Source organism: Asparagus officinalis, chromosome 4 (assembly GCF_001876935.1).
Source record: "Asparagus officinalis chromosome 4, Aspof.V1, whole genome shotgun sequence".
In the NCBI taxonomy this organism is placed as follows: Eukaryota; Viridiplantae; Streptophyta; class Magnoliopsida; order Asparagales; family Asparagaceae; genus Asparagus; species Asparagus officinalis.
The window spans coordinates 3,824,962-3,842,910 of NC_033797.1; the positions used below are offsets into that span (position 1 = coordinate 3,824,962).

The 17,949-nt window shown below is 36.4% G+C and overlaps 2 protein-coding genes across 2 annotated transcripts; one reads left to right on the forward strand and one right to left on the reverse strand.

The window, feature by feature from the left end:
• Nucleotides 367-9,084, reverse strand: LOC109836389 (protein ATAF2-like). Its single transcript, XM_020404278.1, has 3 exons — nucleotides 8,748-9,084; nucleotides 8,177-8,478; nucleotides 367-1,433 (listed from the first exon to the last, which is right to left on the reverse strand). Exons 1-3 carry the CDS (start codon nucleotides 8,965-8,967, stop codon nucleotides 816-818), a joined length of 1,140 nt encoding a protein of 379 aa, XP_020259867.1. The 5' UTR covers nucleotides 8,968-9,084; the 3' UTR covers nucleotides 367-815.
• On the forward strand, nucleotides 14,001-17,894 carry LOC109836390. The gene is made up of 3 exons (XM_020404279.1): nucleotides 14,001-14,148; nucleotides 16,799-17,005; nucleotides 17,090-17,894. The coding sequence occupies exons 2-3, from the start codon at nucleotides 16,799-16,801 to the stop codon at nucleotides 17,663-17,665; spliced, it is 783 nt and encodes a 260-aa protein (XP_020259868.1). The 5' UTR covers nucleotides 14,001-14,148; the 3' UTR covers nucleotides 17,666-17,894.

Consider the following 17,949-nt stretch of genomic DNA (forward strand, 5'->3'; position numbering starts at 1 on the left):
ACTGTGACGAGCTCCCCCATCACAAGCAGGTGCTAGTTCCCTATATTTTCCATCTTTTTTTTAACCTCGAATTTGTATTTTTCTCAATATATTGATCCTTTCAGACCATAATCCTGCTGTTTCTGGATATTTACTTATTGACAACCTAGTGCTGTTCTTCTAAGAGCATGGTAATCATAATATTGGAATTTGCTTTAGAAAACGCGTTGGATATCCTTGTTCTAGAAGAGACATATAGATTCCTCATATGTTGCCTCTACCCGGAGTTATCGCCATTTTCCAACTTGTTTGGGATGCTTCTAGTTCCCAATAGATGATCATGTTCCCTGTAGACAGCGATACTATCGTACATTTTGAAAATGGAAGTTCTGTGTGAAACAAGATCAAGTAGGTATAAAACCTAATAGTCCAGCCTACAACACTAACATATACTGTATTGGCCATGAAACCTGGAGCCTGAAAGTTCCATCTCACTTTCAAAAATTTTACTCTAGAAGCAGGGAAAAGGTCGAATAATTCCTCTATGATGAACAGGCATTAGAGAAGCTTACTTTTATGAGATACTTGTGCCATTTTTTTCACAATGGTCATCCACACCAATTAGCGATAACAAAACAGGCAACGAGATCATTGTTTCAATGAGCTAGTAGGTTTCATTGAATTATACATTGCTGTATATATAACATTCTAAATTTAGAAATAGAAAGAAGCTACCTTTTCTTTTCTGAACTAAGGAATAAATAAAGTTACGAAAAAAAACTAATGAGTAATTAAGTAACAGGAAAGATGAATCAGTCTGTATCTTCACACCACATTCAAAGTAAAGCTAAAAACTCCTTTATGACTGCATTAATTCCATTGCTGCCTATTGTGGGTTTAAGCAAACTGCATCGAGAGTTTCCCATTATGTTCATCTGGTTCATGGTCGAAGACGACCCAAGCTCAAAGTGTGGCATGTCGGAGTACTGTGGCTGGAAACTTTCATTGACAAAGTTTTGAGCTGTGAATTGAATCCTAGCATAATTATTCTGCTGCTGGTTATCCATTTTGTCATATTGAATTGAGCATTGCTCAAAATTTTGGGGAGGTAATATAACGTCTGGTCCAATACCATCCTGTTCCAATTGATCGCAAAATGGAGGAAGGTCAGGGATAATGTCTTCGAGAGAACCAAAGATATCATCAGAGGGATCAGAGATTTGGTTTGGGTTCAATGGTGCAGGTTGCGACGGTAAGTTATGGGTCGAGTTTCTTGGTTCAGGTTGGACTTGAGTAGGGTCGAAATTGGGTTTGGGTTTATGTTCATTGCGGGCTATTTTGTTTGGTGGTTGGATTTGTTGCGGTGGCGGGTCATTTGGGTTACCTGCATCAGGCGCAGGCCTCTTGCTCTGGTGACGACTGCGGTACATCTTGCAAAGAACATAGTCATCCAACTGCATTCAACATGTATACAAGCTGAAAGATTAGTGACTTTTACTGATTAGAAGGATATAATTAATGATTTTTCACTAATTATGAATAAAGGCAATGAACAAGATTAGGCAAGAGAACATCACGAAGGCAGCTAGAAGAACCAAGATGAAGAAGGATAAAGTACATGTCTACTCAGTAGCCTGGTAAAATCAAATATAGAGAACTCAATATGTCGACTAGAACTTAAGAAATAATAAACTTAATTTTGAAATAAGACGCACACAATCATGGCATGAAGCAATAAGAAACATAATCTTGACATCTTGTTCATTAAGATACAACTAGCAAACTAATTAAAAATAAAGAACCAGAAGGAGAGGAGAATTAGACAACTATGGAGAAAGAAATTGCATGAAAATGAAGAAGACTACTGAATGAGGGATTTTATCTAGACATGAAAGGCATCTAGAGTGGATGACCAGCATTCACGAAAGTCCTTATTCTATTGGAGTGTTTGCATATATGCCCCTCATATTTTTCATATTTACAAAATTACCTCCCAATTGCATTGAGTTTTTTCTACCCTTTTCACTTACGAATTTTAGTTTTTAAACTGGAAATTGTTGCAAATCTATTGGAAATTATAGGGAATTTTGACATTGTGTTGTTCATAAAGTAACATGCTTAAGTTGGCGCGGTAGAAAAACCCAATATGCTAGTTTCGAGGAGCAATTTTGCAAAACCAAGATTTGAGGGGTAATTTTGCAAATGTTAAAGATTTTAGTGGTATATATGCAAAAAACCTAGTCTATAATAAAGCTATAGGGAGAGGAAACAGAATAAACTCAATACTCAGACTAACCTTCTCTTCTCTAGTGTTACTTTTGTATTGACCATGTTGCACTTTTTACACCTAACTTGTCAGGAGCTGGAGTTGAGGTGGTTAAAGTTGCTCAAACTGTGTGTGAGTTGTTATAAATGTCTAGTTAATTCCGTTACACACAGTTAGTTCTGGTTGCTACATTGTTAGTTCTGGTTGCTACATTGTTAGTTCTGGTGTTACACAGTCAGTTCTGTTTGTGCACGTGCACAGCTTGCACAAGCTATTGTCTCTTGAATTGTTGTATAAATGCGGAGCTTGTAAGAGAAGGAATTCAAAAAATATAACAGAAATCTTCTTCTTCTCAAGTTTACAATCTTCTATTAATTCTCTCTCTCTCTCTCAAATCTCTCTAAATTCTTTGTTTAATTTCTTTCAAGCTTCATTGAGATCACAACTATGGCCAGGGATGGGCTCAGGAAAGTGAACCGAGGCTCTCGAGCCTCACAATTGGTATCAGAGCAACAAGAAACTGAAGCTGGTGCTGAAGATTTCTTGATCGATCAAGAAGAAGCTATTGCTGATGAGGCTATTTCAGATGAGAGGTTTGCTCGATTAGAGGATGCAGTTGTTCAAAACAGTTCATTCAATCGACAACAGGGTTCATTCAATTAGCAAATTTTGACACAAATGGGTGAGCTTTCCTCTAAACTGGAGTTTCTGATTCAGGAGATCAAGAACTTCAAGAATTCTGACCAAGGAATCCTGGGTTCTGGAACAAGGGAAGATCACAGGATCTTGAATTCAGGGTCAAGAGGGAACAGAGAGAAATCAAGATCAGAAGCTGGAGAATCAAACAAGAATGATCACAATAATGATTCCCTCCCTCAAAATTGAAGGAATGCTGACTTCAATGGAGAATCTCAACATGTTAACAGTTTTGGTAATTCCTCAATTCAGAAATTTTTTCTTTAGCAATCAAAAACTTATTCAACCAAAGTCCTTGCGCTTGGATTTCCCCTCTTTCTCTGCTTCTAAGAATGTAATAGCTTTGTTAGAACAAACTGAACAAATCTTTGATTATTATGACATCAAAGATGATGAATGGGTCAAGGTTTGTTCATTCTATTTGAGGGATGAAGCTTTACAATGGTATAGATGGCTCACTAGAAACATTAAAGATTACAATTATTGGCATGTTTTTAGAGAAGAATTAATTACCAAATTTGGTCCTAGTGAGCTCTCAAGGCCGTATGATGCTTTCTCAACTATGAAACAAACTTCTACAATTAGGGAGTATTTGGAAAGATTTGAGCAAGCATTAGGACTTATAGATGACCAACCCTCTAGAAGACATATTCTTGAGAGATTCATTAGGGGACTGAAAGATGAATTGAGGTATGATGTTGTAGCAGCCAGACCAACCTCATTGAGGAGAGCTGTATCTTTAGCAAAACTGTTTGAAGATGTATAAGCAGAAAAATGAAAAGAAATCCAAGGGGAACTGGAATTTTTCTAACTCAGGGGTTTCTCAATGAACCAATCTCACAATCCTCCTGTAAAAGAGAACCTCAGACCGTCTCCCCAATTCAAAAAACTTACACCTAAAGATATACAAAAAAGGAGTCAAAACTTATGTTTTACTTGTGAGAAATGGCACAGGGGACATCAATGTAAGGGAAAACAATTGTTTGTCTTGGAGGGGATCATGGAAGGTGATATGGAGAGAAGTGAAGGTGACTCTGGGGAGGAGGGAGAAGATCCTAGGACAATTGAGCTAGCTGAAAGTTTGGTAAAAGGGGCTTCCTCTATCTCAGTACAAGACCTTAGTGGAATTACTGCTTCCCACACAATTAGGGTGGTAGGTTACTACAAAAATCAAACTGTTAGCATCCTAATAGACTTTGGATCCACACATAATTTTATCAATGCAAAACTAGTTAAGAAACTAGGAATAACAGTGACAGAATGCAACAGTTTTGATGTATTGGTAGCCAGTGGTGAGTTAATAAAAGGGGGAGGAGTGTGCCAATAAGTGCCCTTAGATTGCTAAGGGGTGAACATTCAAATTAATCTATTGGTCATGCACATGGGAGGTAGTCAGGTTGTATTAGGAGCTGACTGGATGAGAACCTTGGAGGATATTACTTTGAATTTCAATAAACTACAGGTGACATTCATGAATGGAGTTAAAAAGACATTGCAGGGAGTACTTCCAGGTGAATTACAGTTGGTTGACAGGAAAAAATTATCAGAACCTTCAGAGAATAGGAGCAAGGAGTCCTAATTCAGCTGTGCAGTGTAGGCCTACAAGAGTGCACAGTAAAGGGTACATCTGAGGAGCTATCTACAGACATGCAATAGTTAATACAAGAGTTTGAGGTTGTGTTTCAAGAACTACCTCATCTTCCTCCTAGCAGAAATATAGACCATAAAATTCCATTAGAAGAGGGAACAAAACCAATATGTATCAGACTCTATAGACATGCATATTTCTTAAAAGATGAAATTGAAAATCAGGTGGAAGAAATGCTTCAAAAGGGGATCATCAGGCCTAACAATAGTCCCTTCTCTTCACTTGTGGTGATTGTAAAAAAATCTGATGGTAGTTGGAGGATGTGTATAGATTACAGGTCCCTCAACCAAGCTACAATCAAAGACAAATTTCTTATTCCTGTCATAGATGAACTGTTGGATGAACTACATAGAACAAAAAAATTTACTAAGCTTGATTTAAAATTTGGTTATCATCAAATCAGGATGCATGAGCCAAATATCCCAAAAACTGCTTTTAGAACACATGGTGGCCATTTTGAGTTTCTGGTAATGCCATTTGGACTTACTAATGCTCCATCTATGTTCCAGGCTCTTATGAATGTTATATTCAAAGATTTGCTTAGGAAGTCCATCTTGGTTTTCTTTGATGATATATTAGTGTATAGTAAAAGGTGACAGGATCACTTACTACATCTAAGACAAGTGTTTCAGATCATGAGAGAGCATCAATTGGTGGCAAAAACGTCAAAGTGCAGTTTTGGAAAAAAACAAGTGAAGTATTTGGGACATATTGTGTCACAAAAGGGGGTTGGGGTTGACCCTAATAAAATCAAAGCTATTATTGAATGGTCGTTGCCAACAACCTTGAAGGGACTGAGGGGTTTCTTGGGCCTAGCAGTGTATTACAGAAAATTTATCTAGGGATTTGGAGCAATAGCACAACCCTTAATATAACTTTTGAAGAAGGGGGCTTTCACCTGGCATACATATGCTAAAGAAGCTTTTGAAGCCTTAAAGATTGCACTAACCAATCCTCCAGTCCTAGCTATGCCATATTTTAACTTGATATTTGTGATAGAATATGATGCTTCTGGATCAGGGATTGGAGCTGTATTTATGCAAGAAGAAAGACATATAGCTTACTTTAGTTTTGCTTTAAAGGGGAGGAATGTCACACTTTCAACCTATAAGAAGGAGCTATTGGCAAGCATTCTGTCAACAAAGAGATGGTAACAATATTTACTGGGGAGAAAATTTATGATTAGAACTGATCATCAAAGTCTCAAATATCTATTGGAGCAAAGGATTCACACAGTTATTCAGAATAAGTGGCTTGCAAAGCTACATGGCTATGACTATAGTGTGGAGTACAAGCCAGGCAGATTAAACAAGGATGCCGATGGATTATCAAGGATTCATGATGGTGAGGAGGAGATTCAAGCATAGGCAACTGGGGTTTTAGCAATCACTACTATTAACAGTGAATAGCTAGAGGAGATCAAGCACATGTGTTCTACAGATGATTTCTTTAAGGACCTTGATGCAAGGTTACAGCAAGGACAATTGGATACTGAGAAATATTACACGAAGGGGGGAATTTACTACTATAAGGGTAAACTTTTGATTAGCCCTAATGGTCAGCACATTAAATCCTCCCTACTAAAGGAGCACCATGATATTCCTACTGCAGGGCACTCTGGAATCACTAGGACCCTGCAGAGGCTGAGGAGGGCTTTTTACTTGAAGGGTATGAAAATAGATGTTCAGGTGTATGTCCAAGCTTGTGACATCTACCAAAGAGCTAAAGGAGAGAATATAGCCTCTCCGGATCTTCTACAACCTCTACCTATTTCATATTATATTTGGGAAGATCTCTCAATGGATTTCATTACTCAATTACCAAAGAGTGGAGATAAAAATGTTATTTTTGTGGTGGTTGACAGGTTATCCAAGTATGCTCATTTTTTTTCACTCTCACATCCATACACTGCTCAATCAGTAGCCCAGGTGTTCTTTGAAGGAGTGTTCAAACTACATGGCATGCTTAAGTCTATAGTGAGTGATAGAGATCCCTTGTTTACAAGCCTCTTTTGGAGAGAGTTGTTTAAATTATAGGGAAGTCAATTAAAATTCAATTCAGCCTATCACCCTCAAACTGATGGACAAACTGAGATCGTTAACAAAAATTTGGAGGGTTATTTGAGATGTTTTTGTTGCCACAAGCCTAAGGAATGGAGTAAATGGTTGCCTCTTGCTGAATTTTTGTATAATACAACCTGAAAAATTTCTACACATACTACTCCTTTTGAGGCAGTCTATGGTAGACCACCTCCTTCTTTGCTCAATTATGTCCCTAAGAGTTGCAAGGTTCAGGCAGTGGATGAGGTTCTTTTTTCTAGAGATATAGCTTTACAATTCATGAGAGATAGTTTGAAGAAGACAGCTGAACAAATAAAGAAATTTGCAGACACACACAGGAGTCATTGGAGCTTTGATGTGGGTGATTTGGTTTTTCTCAAGCTTCAACCTTACAGGCAAGTCAGTGTATCTTCATGCAAGCCTCACAAACTCTCTCTCAAATATTATGGTCCTTACCATATTTTAGAGAGGATAGGTGAGGTAGCCTACAAGTTAGATGTCCCTGAGCAACCTAGGATCCACCCTGTTTTTCACGTCTCTCAGCTTAAACGGAGGGTGGGTTCTGATGTTGTCCTACAGAGTGACTTGCCTAGCTATGTGGCAGAGATAGTTGATGAACCTGAAGCTATTTTCGATAGAAGATCAGTCATAAAAGGAAATCGTTTGGTTTCTGAAGTTCTCATCAAGTGGAAGCAGCGGCCTTCAATAGATTCTACCTGGGAGTCCTATTGGGATTTGGTTAAGAGGTTTCCTACCTTTGACCTTGAGGCAAGGTCAAATTTAAGAGGGGGGAAATTGTCAGGAGCTGGAGTTGTGGTGGCTGAAGTTGCTCAAACTGTGTGTGAGTTGTAATAAATGTCTAGTTAATTCTGTTACACACACAGTTAGTTCTGGATGTTACACAGTTAGTTCTGGTTGCTACACTGTTAGTTCTGGGTGTTACACAGTCAGTTCTGCTTGTCCACGTGCACAGCTTGCACAAGCTATGATCTCTTGAATTGTTGTATAAATGCGGAGCTTGTAAGACAAGGAATTCAAGAAATATAACAGGAATCTTTTTCTTCTCAAGTTTACAATCTTCTCTTAACTCTCTCTCTCTCTCTCTCTCTCTCTCTCTCTCTCTCTCTCTCTATCTTCTCTTAATCCTCTCTCTCTCTCTCTCTCTCTCTCTCTCTCTCTCTCTCTCTCTCTCTCTCTCTCTCTCTCTCTCAAATCTCTCTCAAATCTCTCTCAAATCTCTCTAAATTCTGTCTAATTTCTTTCAAGCTTCATTGAGATCACAACTATGACCAGGGATGGGCTCAGGAAGGTGAACCGAGGCTCGCGAGCCTCACACAACTCCTACAGAATTATAAATTTGCAAACTAATTGCAAATAGACCCCTCTAAATTGCAAATCAAGTGCTTAATGACATTGGACGTATGTGAACAGTACTATCACGGCATCAAGCAATTGGGTAAATAATTGCAAAAAAAACCAAAGTAATATCAAGAGAGATCAAATTCAAGTAAAACAATGCAAGCTCACCAGCATGTTGCCATCCTTGATAGGCTGCTTCGACTCCTCGACCTTGTACTCGATCATTAACCATTTCGTCTTCGTCCCTGGATCAATCTTCCTATTCGCAGTCTCCCAAAATTCCAAACGTTGCCTCTTCCCAATTACAATCTCCTTATTCCCTTTGTTGACCCTGATAAATTTATCTGCATCAGTGGCCTTCCAATACCCTCCAGACGCTGCTCGGTCTGGCCTACTTCCTTTCTCATACTTCCTTCTTCTTGGCGTAAAAAAGTACCAATTTCCCATTATCTCTTTATCTGCATATGTTTCTGAAAAAACACAGCAACATGAAAAAATTTCATCAGCATAAAATACAAACACTACATGTATATCCTGTTTATCATACCCAGAAAAATCCATGGTTGTAAATTAAACTATTAATTTTCCTGAGAGTTTGCATCAGTAAACTCTAGAAAAAAACTTTGAGGGAAGTATAATTTTTGAATTACCAAGTAGCTTCTTGTATCTTACCAAGAAAGGGAAAAAAAAGAAAGATATGCAGAAAATTTTTGAATTTTGAATTTTTGATGAAGGGTACCTGCGAGCTCTACCGGGCTGTGATCATATAAATTGACATTGACGATATTGATGCCTTTGCAAGGGATATCATCGCCGAGAACCTTAGGCTTCAGGTATTTGGTTATGATCACTTCATCTGAAGGAGAAAATTCGATACCGACAGGCAATGTGTTTGTATCCCTGTCATGTTTGTCTCTGCAGATTTCAAAAGGCGACGATTCGTCTTCTTGGTTGGCCATGTTTGCTCCCTGCAGGAAAATTTTTTCTGGCCCCTTGAACGTGTTGGGAATTCTTTTTTTTTTATATAAGAGTTTGATCTCTCTGTGCTTCTCTTCTTAAATAGGAGGTTTTAAATATTACAGGGTTTGATGTAGGATGAATTTGAAAGAGTTGTGGTTTATCTCAATTTTAAGGTATATGAGTAGCTGGACTATGGGTCTAAACTAGTTTTAGTTTATCTTTACCGCTGACATTAGTAATATTTGCAGTATTTTACTTTGGATTCAAATTGGTATTTGCTCTCCAAGCCTAAAGATTCTTTTACTCTGTATGTTGACGAGTAATTTGAAATTTAGTAATATTTGCAGTATTTTACCGTGCCAATTTGGATTCGAGTTGGTACTTGTCCAAGCTTCAAACCACTTTTAGTTTGTATGTTGATGAGTAACCTGAAAATTTTGAGTTTATCTGAACTAGCTTTTGGTTTATCTAAGCTAATATTAAGTAATGTTTTCATATTAATTTTAACAGTTCAATTCAGATTTAAATTGATAGTTATCCAGCCCAGGAATTTTTAACCCTCTAGGACTATGATTCAAATTCATGGTGTTGGTTTATCTTTTCTTTTAAATTTACAAGCAGTTTGAATTATCAGCTCATCTGAATTATTTTTTGATTTATATAACTGATTGTATGTTCGTCTCAACTTTTAAATTTACAAGTAATTTGAATTATGAGTTTATCTGAATTAATTTGGTAAGCATTATCCAACTCGCTGTAGTTTTAAATTTGGACTACTTTAAACGCATTTGGACTAGGAGTCATATATATATTTGTTAATTTGAAAAGAAGTGTGGTTCATCTGCACTTCTAAAGGACCTTTACTGGCTTTTTTGTGCTATATCTTTTTACAGAAAACTCCAACTACCAAAGGGTTAATTTGCATATCAACCCTTTTAAACAGAGAAGAAAGAAGAAAAGATTTTTGGCTTCTCCCTACAAACCCTCTGAGCTGACAAATCATTGTGAGGATCAAACAACAGATGAAGTATGAAACGTCAAAGAGGCTAGATGGGTATAATTCAGTAGTATGTGTTTCAAGAATCAGTGGCACATATTATTCATTCAAACAATGAAATTTCGAATGGAAGTCTTTTGTGAATTGTTGTACATGTAAAATTCCTACTCCAAATTAAATATATAATAACGAATATGGATGAAAATATAGAAAATCACGCATGAAACTATGTTGAAAATATACAGCATTTGTCTTAATCGAGGTACATCCAGATATTTGCAATCTTAATGCTGTGGCGCTCTTTAAATTAAATTTTGATGTGCCTGCAGGCTGGAAAAAAAACTTAGATCGACCAAGTCCTGAGCTGGTGGAAACTGAATCGCGCTTTGGTTTATGTTGCTGCTGCTGAAAGTCCGGCTCGGATTGATCAAATATCACTGAGAGAAGTAGGCTTTTATATCATCAAACAGCCAGAGAATTCGTGCGGGTTCAATGGGTCTGGGTCTTTTCTTTGGCGGCAGGCTATCCGGGTTTGGTTGGGTCAGGTTGATCGGTTCAGTTGGTCTATCTGGGTCGCAACCAGATTAGGTTCAGGGCTCAGGTTTAAGTTCCTCAGATTGGATTCGGTTCAGGTCGGGACGAAATCTGGGTCTTTTCTTTGGTGCTAGGCGATCTGGGTTAACCGGTTCATGTTGGTTTATTTGGATCGCGACGGAACCAGGTCTCTTGGCCCCTGTGTAGTTCTCGATCAGTCTATCTGCATCAGTGGCCTTCCAATACCCTCCAAACGCTGCTCGGCCTGGCCTACTCCCTTTCTCATACTTCCTTTTGCTCGGCGGTAAAAAGCGCTAGTTTTCCTCTTGCTCTTTATCTGCATATGTGATGGAAACACACCAACATGAAAGTTTTTTCGTTAGCATAATAAACATTGAAACACCCTTCATGTTATCCCGTTTTTCGCCAAAAAAACGAAGGGGAAAAAACATGATCGTAAATTAAACTACTAATTTTGTTATGGAGGGTTTTTTTTTATAGCAGATCGAAAAGAAATAGGGAAAAGGAAAGAAGGAAAGAGATGCAGAAAATTTTCGATGAAAGATAACCTGCGAGCTCTAGGACCTTAGTCCTCAGGTATTTTGTATTATCGGTCAATTCGTCTGAAGGAAGAAATTTGAAACTAACAATGTGTTCGGATCGCTATCACTTTCGTCTTTGCAGATTTCAAAAGGTGAAGCTTCCGTCTTCTTGATTCGCCATATTCCTAGCTGCAGGAAAATCGTTGAGAATTTTTTTTTTTTTTTTCAGTTTGAACTCTCAGGGGGCTGTAGATTAATTTGGGGTTTGATGTTTGATGAATTTGATAACAGTTGTGAGTTTATAACCCAACTTATAAGTTTTGTTGAGTATTTGAATTATGAGTTTATCTATGGGAAAATTTGCAAAATAGTCAGTTTTTGCTAATTATTTAGCAAAATAGACCGTTTTGTTAAATAATTAGCAAAATAGACCTCTTTTTGGCCAACAGGCCAAAAAGAGGTTTATTTTGTAAAACAGTTCAGAAAACATACGGGACTAGTAGTCCCGTATGTTTTAATCACGGATTAGTGAACTCAGAAAATTTCACAAAATATTGAAATGAACTCAGAATACATACGGGACTACTAGTCCCGTATGTTTTCTGAGTCACTAATCTGTGATTAAGTTGGCTCTAAACATACGGGACTAGTAGTCCCGTATGTTTTCTGAGTCTTGTTTTTCAAAATCGACGTCTTTTTTTCAAAAGAGGTCTATTTTGCTAATTATTTAGCAAAACGGTCTATTTTACTAAATAATTAACAAAAACGGAGTATTTTGTAAATTTTCCCTTTATCTATACTACTACTAGTGATACTAGTGTTAATTAGCACTATTTTACCACTCCAATTCGGATACAGATTGGTTATCCAAAGCGTCAAAGAGTTTAGCTTTGTTGTTCATGGGTAATTTGAAATTTTGAAATATGACTTTACCTAAACAAACTTTATTTATCTAATCTACACTATAAGTAATATTTTAATATGTTAACAGCTCGAGTAAGATTTAAATTGATGTTTGTTATTCCAAACAAATTTTTTTTTAACCAATTCGAATCCAAATTACTAGCTGTTATCCAAGACCCTAAAAATATTTAGTTTTGTCCTTTGAAAAAAAACAAATATATTTAGTTTTGTTATGTCGTTAACCCTTTATTATAAATATGAAAAAAGTTTATCTGTTACGAGTATATGCAAACTAGTTTTATTTTATCTAAAATACTCATGTTAGTAGTATTTGTAATATGTTGTGCAGTTCTTCTAGAGACCAATAATGCAAAAGATTATCTTATTTACTCCCTTAGCCTCCTTTGAGAATAGATTTAAGGACAAAATTTGAAAACCATCATATTTGAAAAAATAATTGTAAAAATCGACTCATTCACAAACTATTTGTGAAAACCGAAACTAGGTCGGTTTTGAAGAAAAATCTTCAGAAACTTCACGGGACTTCAAGTCCCGTGAAGTTTTTGTATATAACAAGAGACTTGAAGTCCGTGAAGTTTCGCAACATATTTTGTCAAAACAGATAGTTTTGACAATTTTTTTTAGAATAGGTCGGAATTTGCGATTTTTTTTGTAAATAAGATGATTTTCAAAATTTGTCCTAGATTTAACCAAAAAGAACGACGCCAAGCGCATACGAGTGAGATATGAGGTTTACGCGTAAATATTACGCGTGGGAATATACGCGTGAGATATACGCGTGAAAATAAACGCGGAAGAATATACGCGTGGCGTAGATGTAACGCTACTTTCTACTTATAAATACGTATGACTCATGGACTCTCCTAGGCCTGCTTATTTGGGCCTCCATGACGTATGAGCTCTTCTTATTTATTTTTCTTCTTTTGTTGCTACTTGAGATGATCGCGGATTCTTTAACTTCACAAGCCGACCCGGCCCAACAGTAAGCCAGCTAATTCAATTTTGACGAGGAGAATTTTTTTTAAAAAAAGAACATTTTTGAAATTTTATTAACAAAATCGATATTTTGTGGATGCAATTAGGGGATGTTTGACAATCTGAAAGTGAATTTAAAATATGTAAGTTATTTTTTTTTTGCAAATCACTTTTACATCCATGTCAGCACGCAAGTGAAATACAATGTTTGTTTGGAAAAATTAAATTATTATCGAAAGTGTAATGTGAAAATGACGTGGCAAAATAAGATTAATTAGAAAATATAATTAAAATCATTTAATTAAATTAGTTACATTTTTGTCACTTTCGTGTGACTTCACCACTATTTTAGGGGAAGTCAAAATTGTATTAAATCATATGTGGTAACTTTTTTGCATCTCACTTTCATAACCACTTACATTAAAACATACACCTTAATTGTTAAATGAAAATAACTTTCTTACTTTCATCATTCACTTGCATGCAAACAAACACCCCCTTAGCAAAATCAATTTTTTTAGCCAAAAGAAGGAAAAGAGGTTGATTTTGCAAAAAATAAAGTTTTAGAATATAGGAGACTACGGGCTTGTTTGGATTGAGGGGAATAAGGGTGAAGGAAAGTTAGGGGAACCATTCACCTCCATTCACCTTGTTTGAGAACATTTAGAAGGTGAAGTTATTCACCTTTAGTTCCCCTTGATTCACCCCCTAATAGTATAAAATTTGTTACCCCCAAATTGGGGTGTAACTAAGGGGAAGGGAACTCTCTTCCCTTCTCTTCCATTCTCTCACCTAGTTTACCTTAACTTCCCTTCACGTCCTACAAATCCAAACAGGCTCTACTGGTACCGTGTATCTATTAATGCTTAATTTCTCCCTAATAAAATTTAATTAATCTTATATATTTGTTAAAGTTTAATTAGCATTTTATTAGCTAACACTAACTATACGGAACTACTACTTCTTTATATTTTAAGAATTATATATTTTACAAAATCGATAAAAGAGGTCTATATTTTGCTAATAAAATATTAAAAACCGCCTTCTTCTTTTCTTTTTATTTTTTCTTTTTATATTTCCTTTTACGATCTTAGAGGACGACGGGAAAGAGCGACGTCGACGAATTCGACGAAGGAGGAAGATCTCAAGAAGCAATCTTTCAAGAAAAAAAAGCCCCAGGTTTCAGCTTCAGCGAAGAAAATTCTCAAGTAAGTGTATTCCTCATCATTTTATTAGGGTTTTTTTGAGTGCTATTTCTAAGAAAAGTCATAGTAGGGTTTGATGTGGGCGGGGATTTTGTTGGTGGATTACACAAGAGAGAAAGGGCGAGCTCTTTTATTTATTGTGTATAAAAACTGTAGCTGTTGGTTTCTTCACTCTAAATTAGGGTTATTATATTCTGTCTTCATTCTTGCATTCAATGTAGCGTAAGAGTTCAAGAGAGTCACTGGGTGGATTTTCATTGGACTTTCATTGGATTTCTTGTTTCAACTTTTTATTTTGCAAATACACCCACCATGGGTTTAACCGCTCGTTCAATGGGTTAATCTTATGCTTCTTGATTCCTAAATACTTTTTCTTTTAGGGGCTGTTTGGTTCCAAAGACCCCAGATAGGACTTTTTGTTTCTCATCGTTTCTTTGTTTGTGTTTGGTTCACGGAGCGAGCTAGGGTTTGAAGTCGCTGAAAAGAGCTCCACCTAAGCCAATTTTCTTCCCTTGATTTCCTTCCAAATCGAGCGGAAATGGATGTAAACCCCATCTCTTGTGTCCTTTTGTCATGTCTACAAAAATTTGGCGTAAATCGGGCTATGGTTACCACCATTTCCCGCTATTTCTCTCTTCGCGCCTCGGTTTTTTTATGCTTGTGATTCCCCCCTTTAGCCTACTTTAGATTTCAGTAGGGTTGCTGATTTCTTTTGATTTTTGTTGGATCTCGAAAAAAGGCAACGGCTTTCTTAGGGAATCGCTGTGATTGTTGCTTGATTTGTGCAAATTTGGCAATTTCAGGTATTATTTGTGCAAATATTGATTTTTTATAGCAATATGTCTTTGATCTTGCGGTTTTCCCCCTTCTAAATGCATTGGGAATAATTGTTCTTTGAGAGTAAAGCTCTTTGCTACATTTATGAGTTATGTAACAAAATGTTTGGGTAAGGGTTGCCATCACCCAAGTTATCAACTTATCATGTCCCATTTTCATTGCTCAATTTGTGCTATCCCATGAATTGAGAGCCTTTTGCCATCACCAACCTTCTTGTTACATCTCACCTTAATCATTTCATTTTACAAGATATTAGCAGACATTTGTTTGTTTTACTCCCGATAGAACTTTGTAATAACCAATAACAAAGTCTTTATCCTAATTGCTTGGTCTTGATAGTATTAATTTGATTCTTCTCACTGTTTTAAAAAGCCTCTACCAAGTCCGCCTAGCCATACGCCTAGGCCTAGGTGGTATCTAGGCCGCCTAACTAGCGTCTAGCGTCTGGGTGGTACCTAGGCTGTCCACCTAGAGTTTTGGAGTGATTAAGGGAGCATTATTTGCTTATGTGGACTGCACCCTTTAGGCATTGATCGTGATTTTCTGTGTTGCAGCATCCACGTCCTCCGAGATCCTTCAAACTCCTTTAACCTTTAAATATGAACACATCAACTAGCTCCTCCGGCCTTCAGCAAAACCTCCTCGACCACCACTTAAATAAAGAAAGAAATCCTCCTAAACAGCAGTCCGACACCTAAGCTTTCTGTAACATTAACATTCAGTGTCAATTGTTGTAATTAAAAAATAAAAAATAAAACCTCTTAGGCTCTAGGCATCGGGTCCAACGCCTAGGCTTTCTAGCGCTTTCTATAACCTTGTTTGTTATTATTTTAGCTATGTAGTATTTAAGTATGCATGGTTTATTGTGAATCTAAGATTGCTATCTAATTTTTTACAAATCTACATGAATTTAATTCATATTTTTATCAATTATTATAATTAAATAATTTAAAAAAATAGCCAAACGTCTGGGCGTTGCCTAAGCGTCTAGGCGCTAGGCGCTGGCTCAAACACCTAGTCTACCTAGCGCCTTCTGTAACATTGATTCTTCCATTAATTTCTTATTGATGATTGTATTATTATGTGTTAATATATAATTAAGTCTTTATATTTTCAGTTCTTCTAGATTACTCCATAATTTTATTATGTGATTTTTTTTTGCTCTTGGGTAACAGTAGACTAGCAAAGTCTTTATCACAATTCCAGTGTATTCTACTAAGAAGCTTTAGCATTTTACCAAGTGTTTTGGATTTATTTGGGAATTTCATTTAGGGATGCTTGGTCAGCTTCACATCAATATCTAACTATTTTTCAATAACACATAGGTATCCAATTATTATATATCATCAATCAATCATATCCAACTATTAGATATCATCAATTAATCAATCACTAGATGTTATAATCTTCCAAGTTTCCCTCTCTACTCGTATAAGAAATGTTACAATAGCTCTTGGTAGAATTGATGCAACCCTTAGCATTTGTTTTGAAAAGAATATTAGGAAATTCCTTAGTCCATGTTGATAACATGTCTTGCATATTATGTTTATTTTGATTTGATTTATCGTATATCTTTGAGTTATTATTTGGTGTTAAATCCCTCTTACCATCATATTATTGAGTTCACTGTAAAGTGTAAACTATTCTTAAGTTTTATGTGTCTGTTTATATCTATTTGTCGTGTCATTTTGATAGGTGATTTGATTATTGACATTGTATACGGTTGATTGGTTATTCACACTTTACTTCATTACCATTACTTTCATGGATGCTTGCTAGCCATATTAATTATTTCAATTTGATGTTTGTATCGTAGATGGATGGTGATGGGGAATTTATGGATGAAGAAAGTATTGTTAACATTTGCCAAGGGGCTGCACTATCTGTTTTTGTTATAGTATTTACATTCATGAGGAGAATGCAATCTAGGCATGGATCAATACATAGTGGACCAAGTGAGGAAAAAAGAAAACAAAAGAGAAGTAGAATTGAACACATTGAGTGTTTGGATAGGTGGATTGAGGTAAATAAGCCCTTGTTGCATTTTCATTGTCTAATTTTCTCACTCTCTCATTTTCATTTAATTAATACACACATACTTTTTCAGGACAAGAGAATCACTTATGCTAAGCTTAGGGAGTACGCCAATAAATCCTTGGTGCATTATGATGATCTTGCACTCATCATCGGGGAGGATCAAGCTAGAGGGGGCTTTGCTAACAATATTTGGAAAAAGTTTAGTCATAGCGAGCCCATTAATCTTGGAGATGATCTTGACTCACCTTTGCCTACCGATCAATCCCCTCAAGTGCACACTTTAGATGATGAGGACACTCCTCGACCTAAGGAAGCACCCACCTCATCAACTTCTAAGGCAAAGTCATGTGCTAGCAAGGGAAAGGTTCGTAGGACCAACCTAGATAATGAGCTCATGCAACAAATGGTGGATAAGATGAAAATATTTAGCGCATCAATGAAGTTTGTAAATATGCATTGGACCGAAAAGTTATCCAATGTCGTATATGCTCATTTACAAGACTTTAGTGTTGATAAGCTAGATGCATTCTACCGTCGTCTCTTTGTGAATGAGAATGAATCAAGACTTTTTATGGGTATATCTCCAGTTGGTCAAAAGGAGATGATTAATTCATTCCTGTTCAGCAAGGACCGAAGAACGATATGAATATGGATTCGTGTGGTATTTTGTGATTCTCACTTCTCACATGCTTGTTAAATCCACTTGTTTTCGGTGAAAGACTAGACTTACTTAATTTAGGGGGAAAATATTTGATTTTGAACAATATGTCGACGCTATATTTTGGGTTTATGGAACATTATGGTGATGGAACATATTCTTGTAATAGGTAGTAATTATTTATATGTCTTTCATTTTAGTTGTGCTTTTACTTTGAGCTTATGGTTTCATGTGAATATTTACCAACTTTATGTGTATATTTAGAATACTAA

What these genes read in the sequence shown, in the direction of transcription:
- LOC109836389 (XM_020404278.1), bottom strand. Translation starts at nt 8,967, where the DNA reads ATGGCCAACCAAGAAGACGAATCGTCGCCTTTTGAAATCTGCAGAGAC. An exon ending in CAGCCCGGTAGAGCTCGCAG is followed by an intron (nt 8,479 to 8,747) that starts GTACCCTTCATC and finishes GTGTTTTTTCAG; the next exon opens with AAACATATGCAGATAAAGAG. An exon ending in TCAAGGATGGCAACATGCTG is followed by an intron (nt 1,434 to 8,176) that starts GTGAGCTTGCAT and finishes TGTTGAATGCAG; the next exon opens with TTGGATGACTATGTTCTTTG.
- LOC109836390 (XM_020404279.1), top strand. Translation starts at nt 16,799, where the DNA reads ATGGATGGTGATGGGGAATTTATGGATGAAGAAAGTATTGTTAACATT. An exon ending in GTTTGGATAGGTGGATTGAG is followed by an intron (nt 17,006 to 17,089) that starts GTAAATAAGCCC and finishes ATACTTTTTCAG; the next exon opens with GACAAGAGAATCACTTATGC.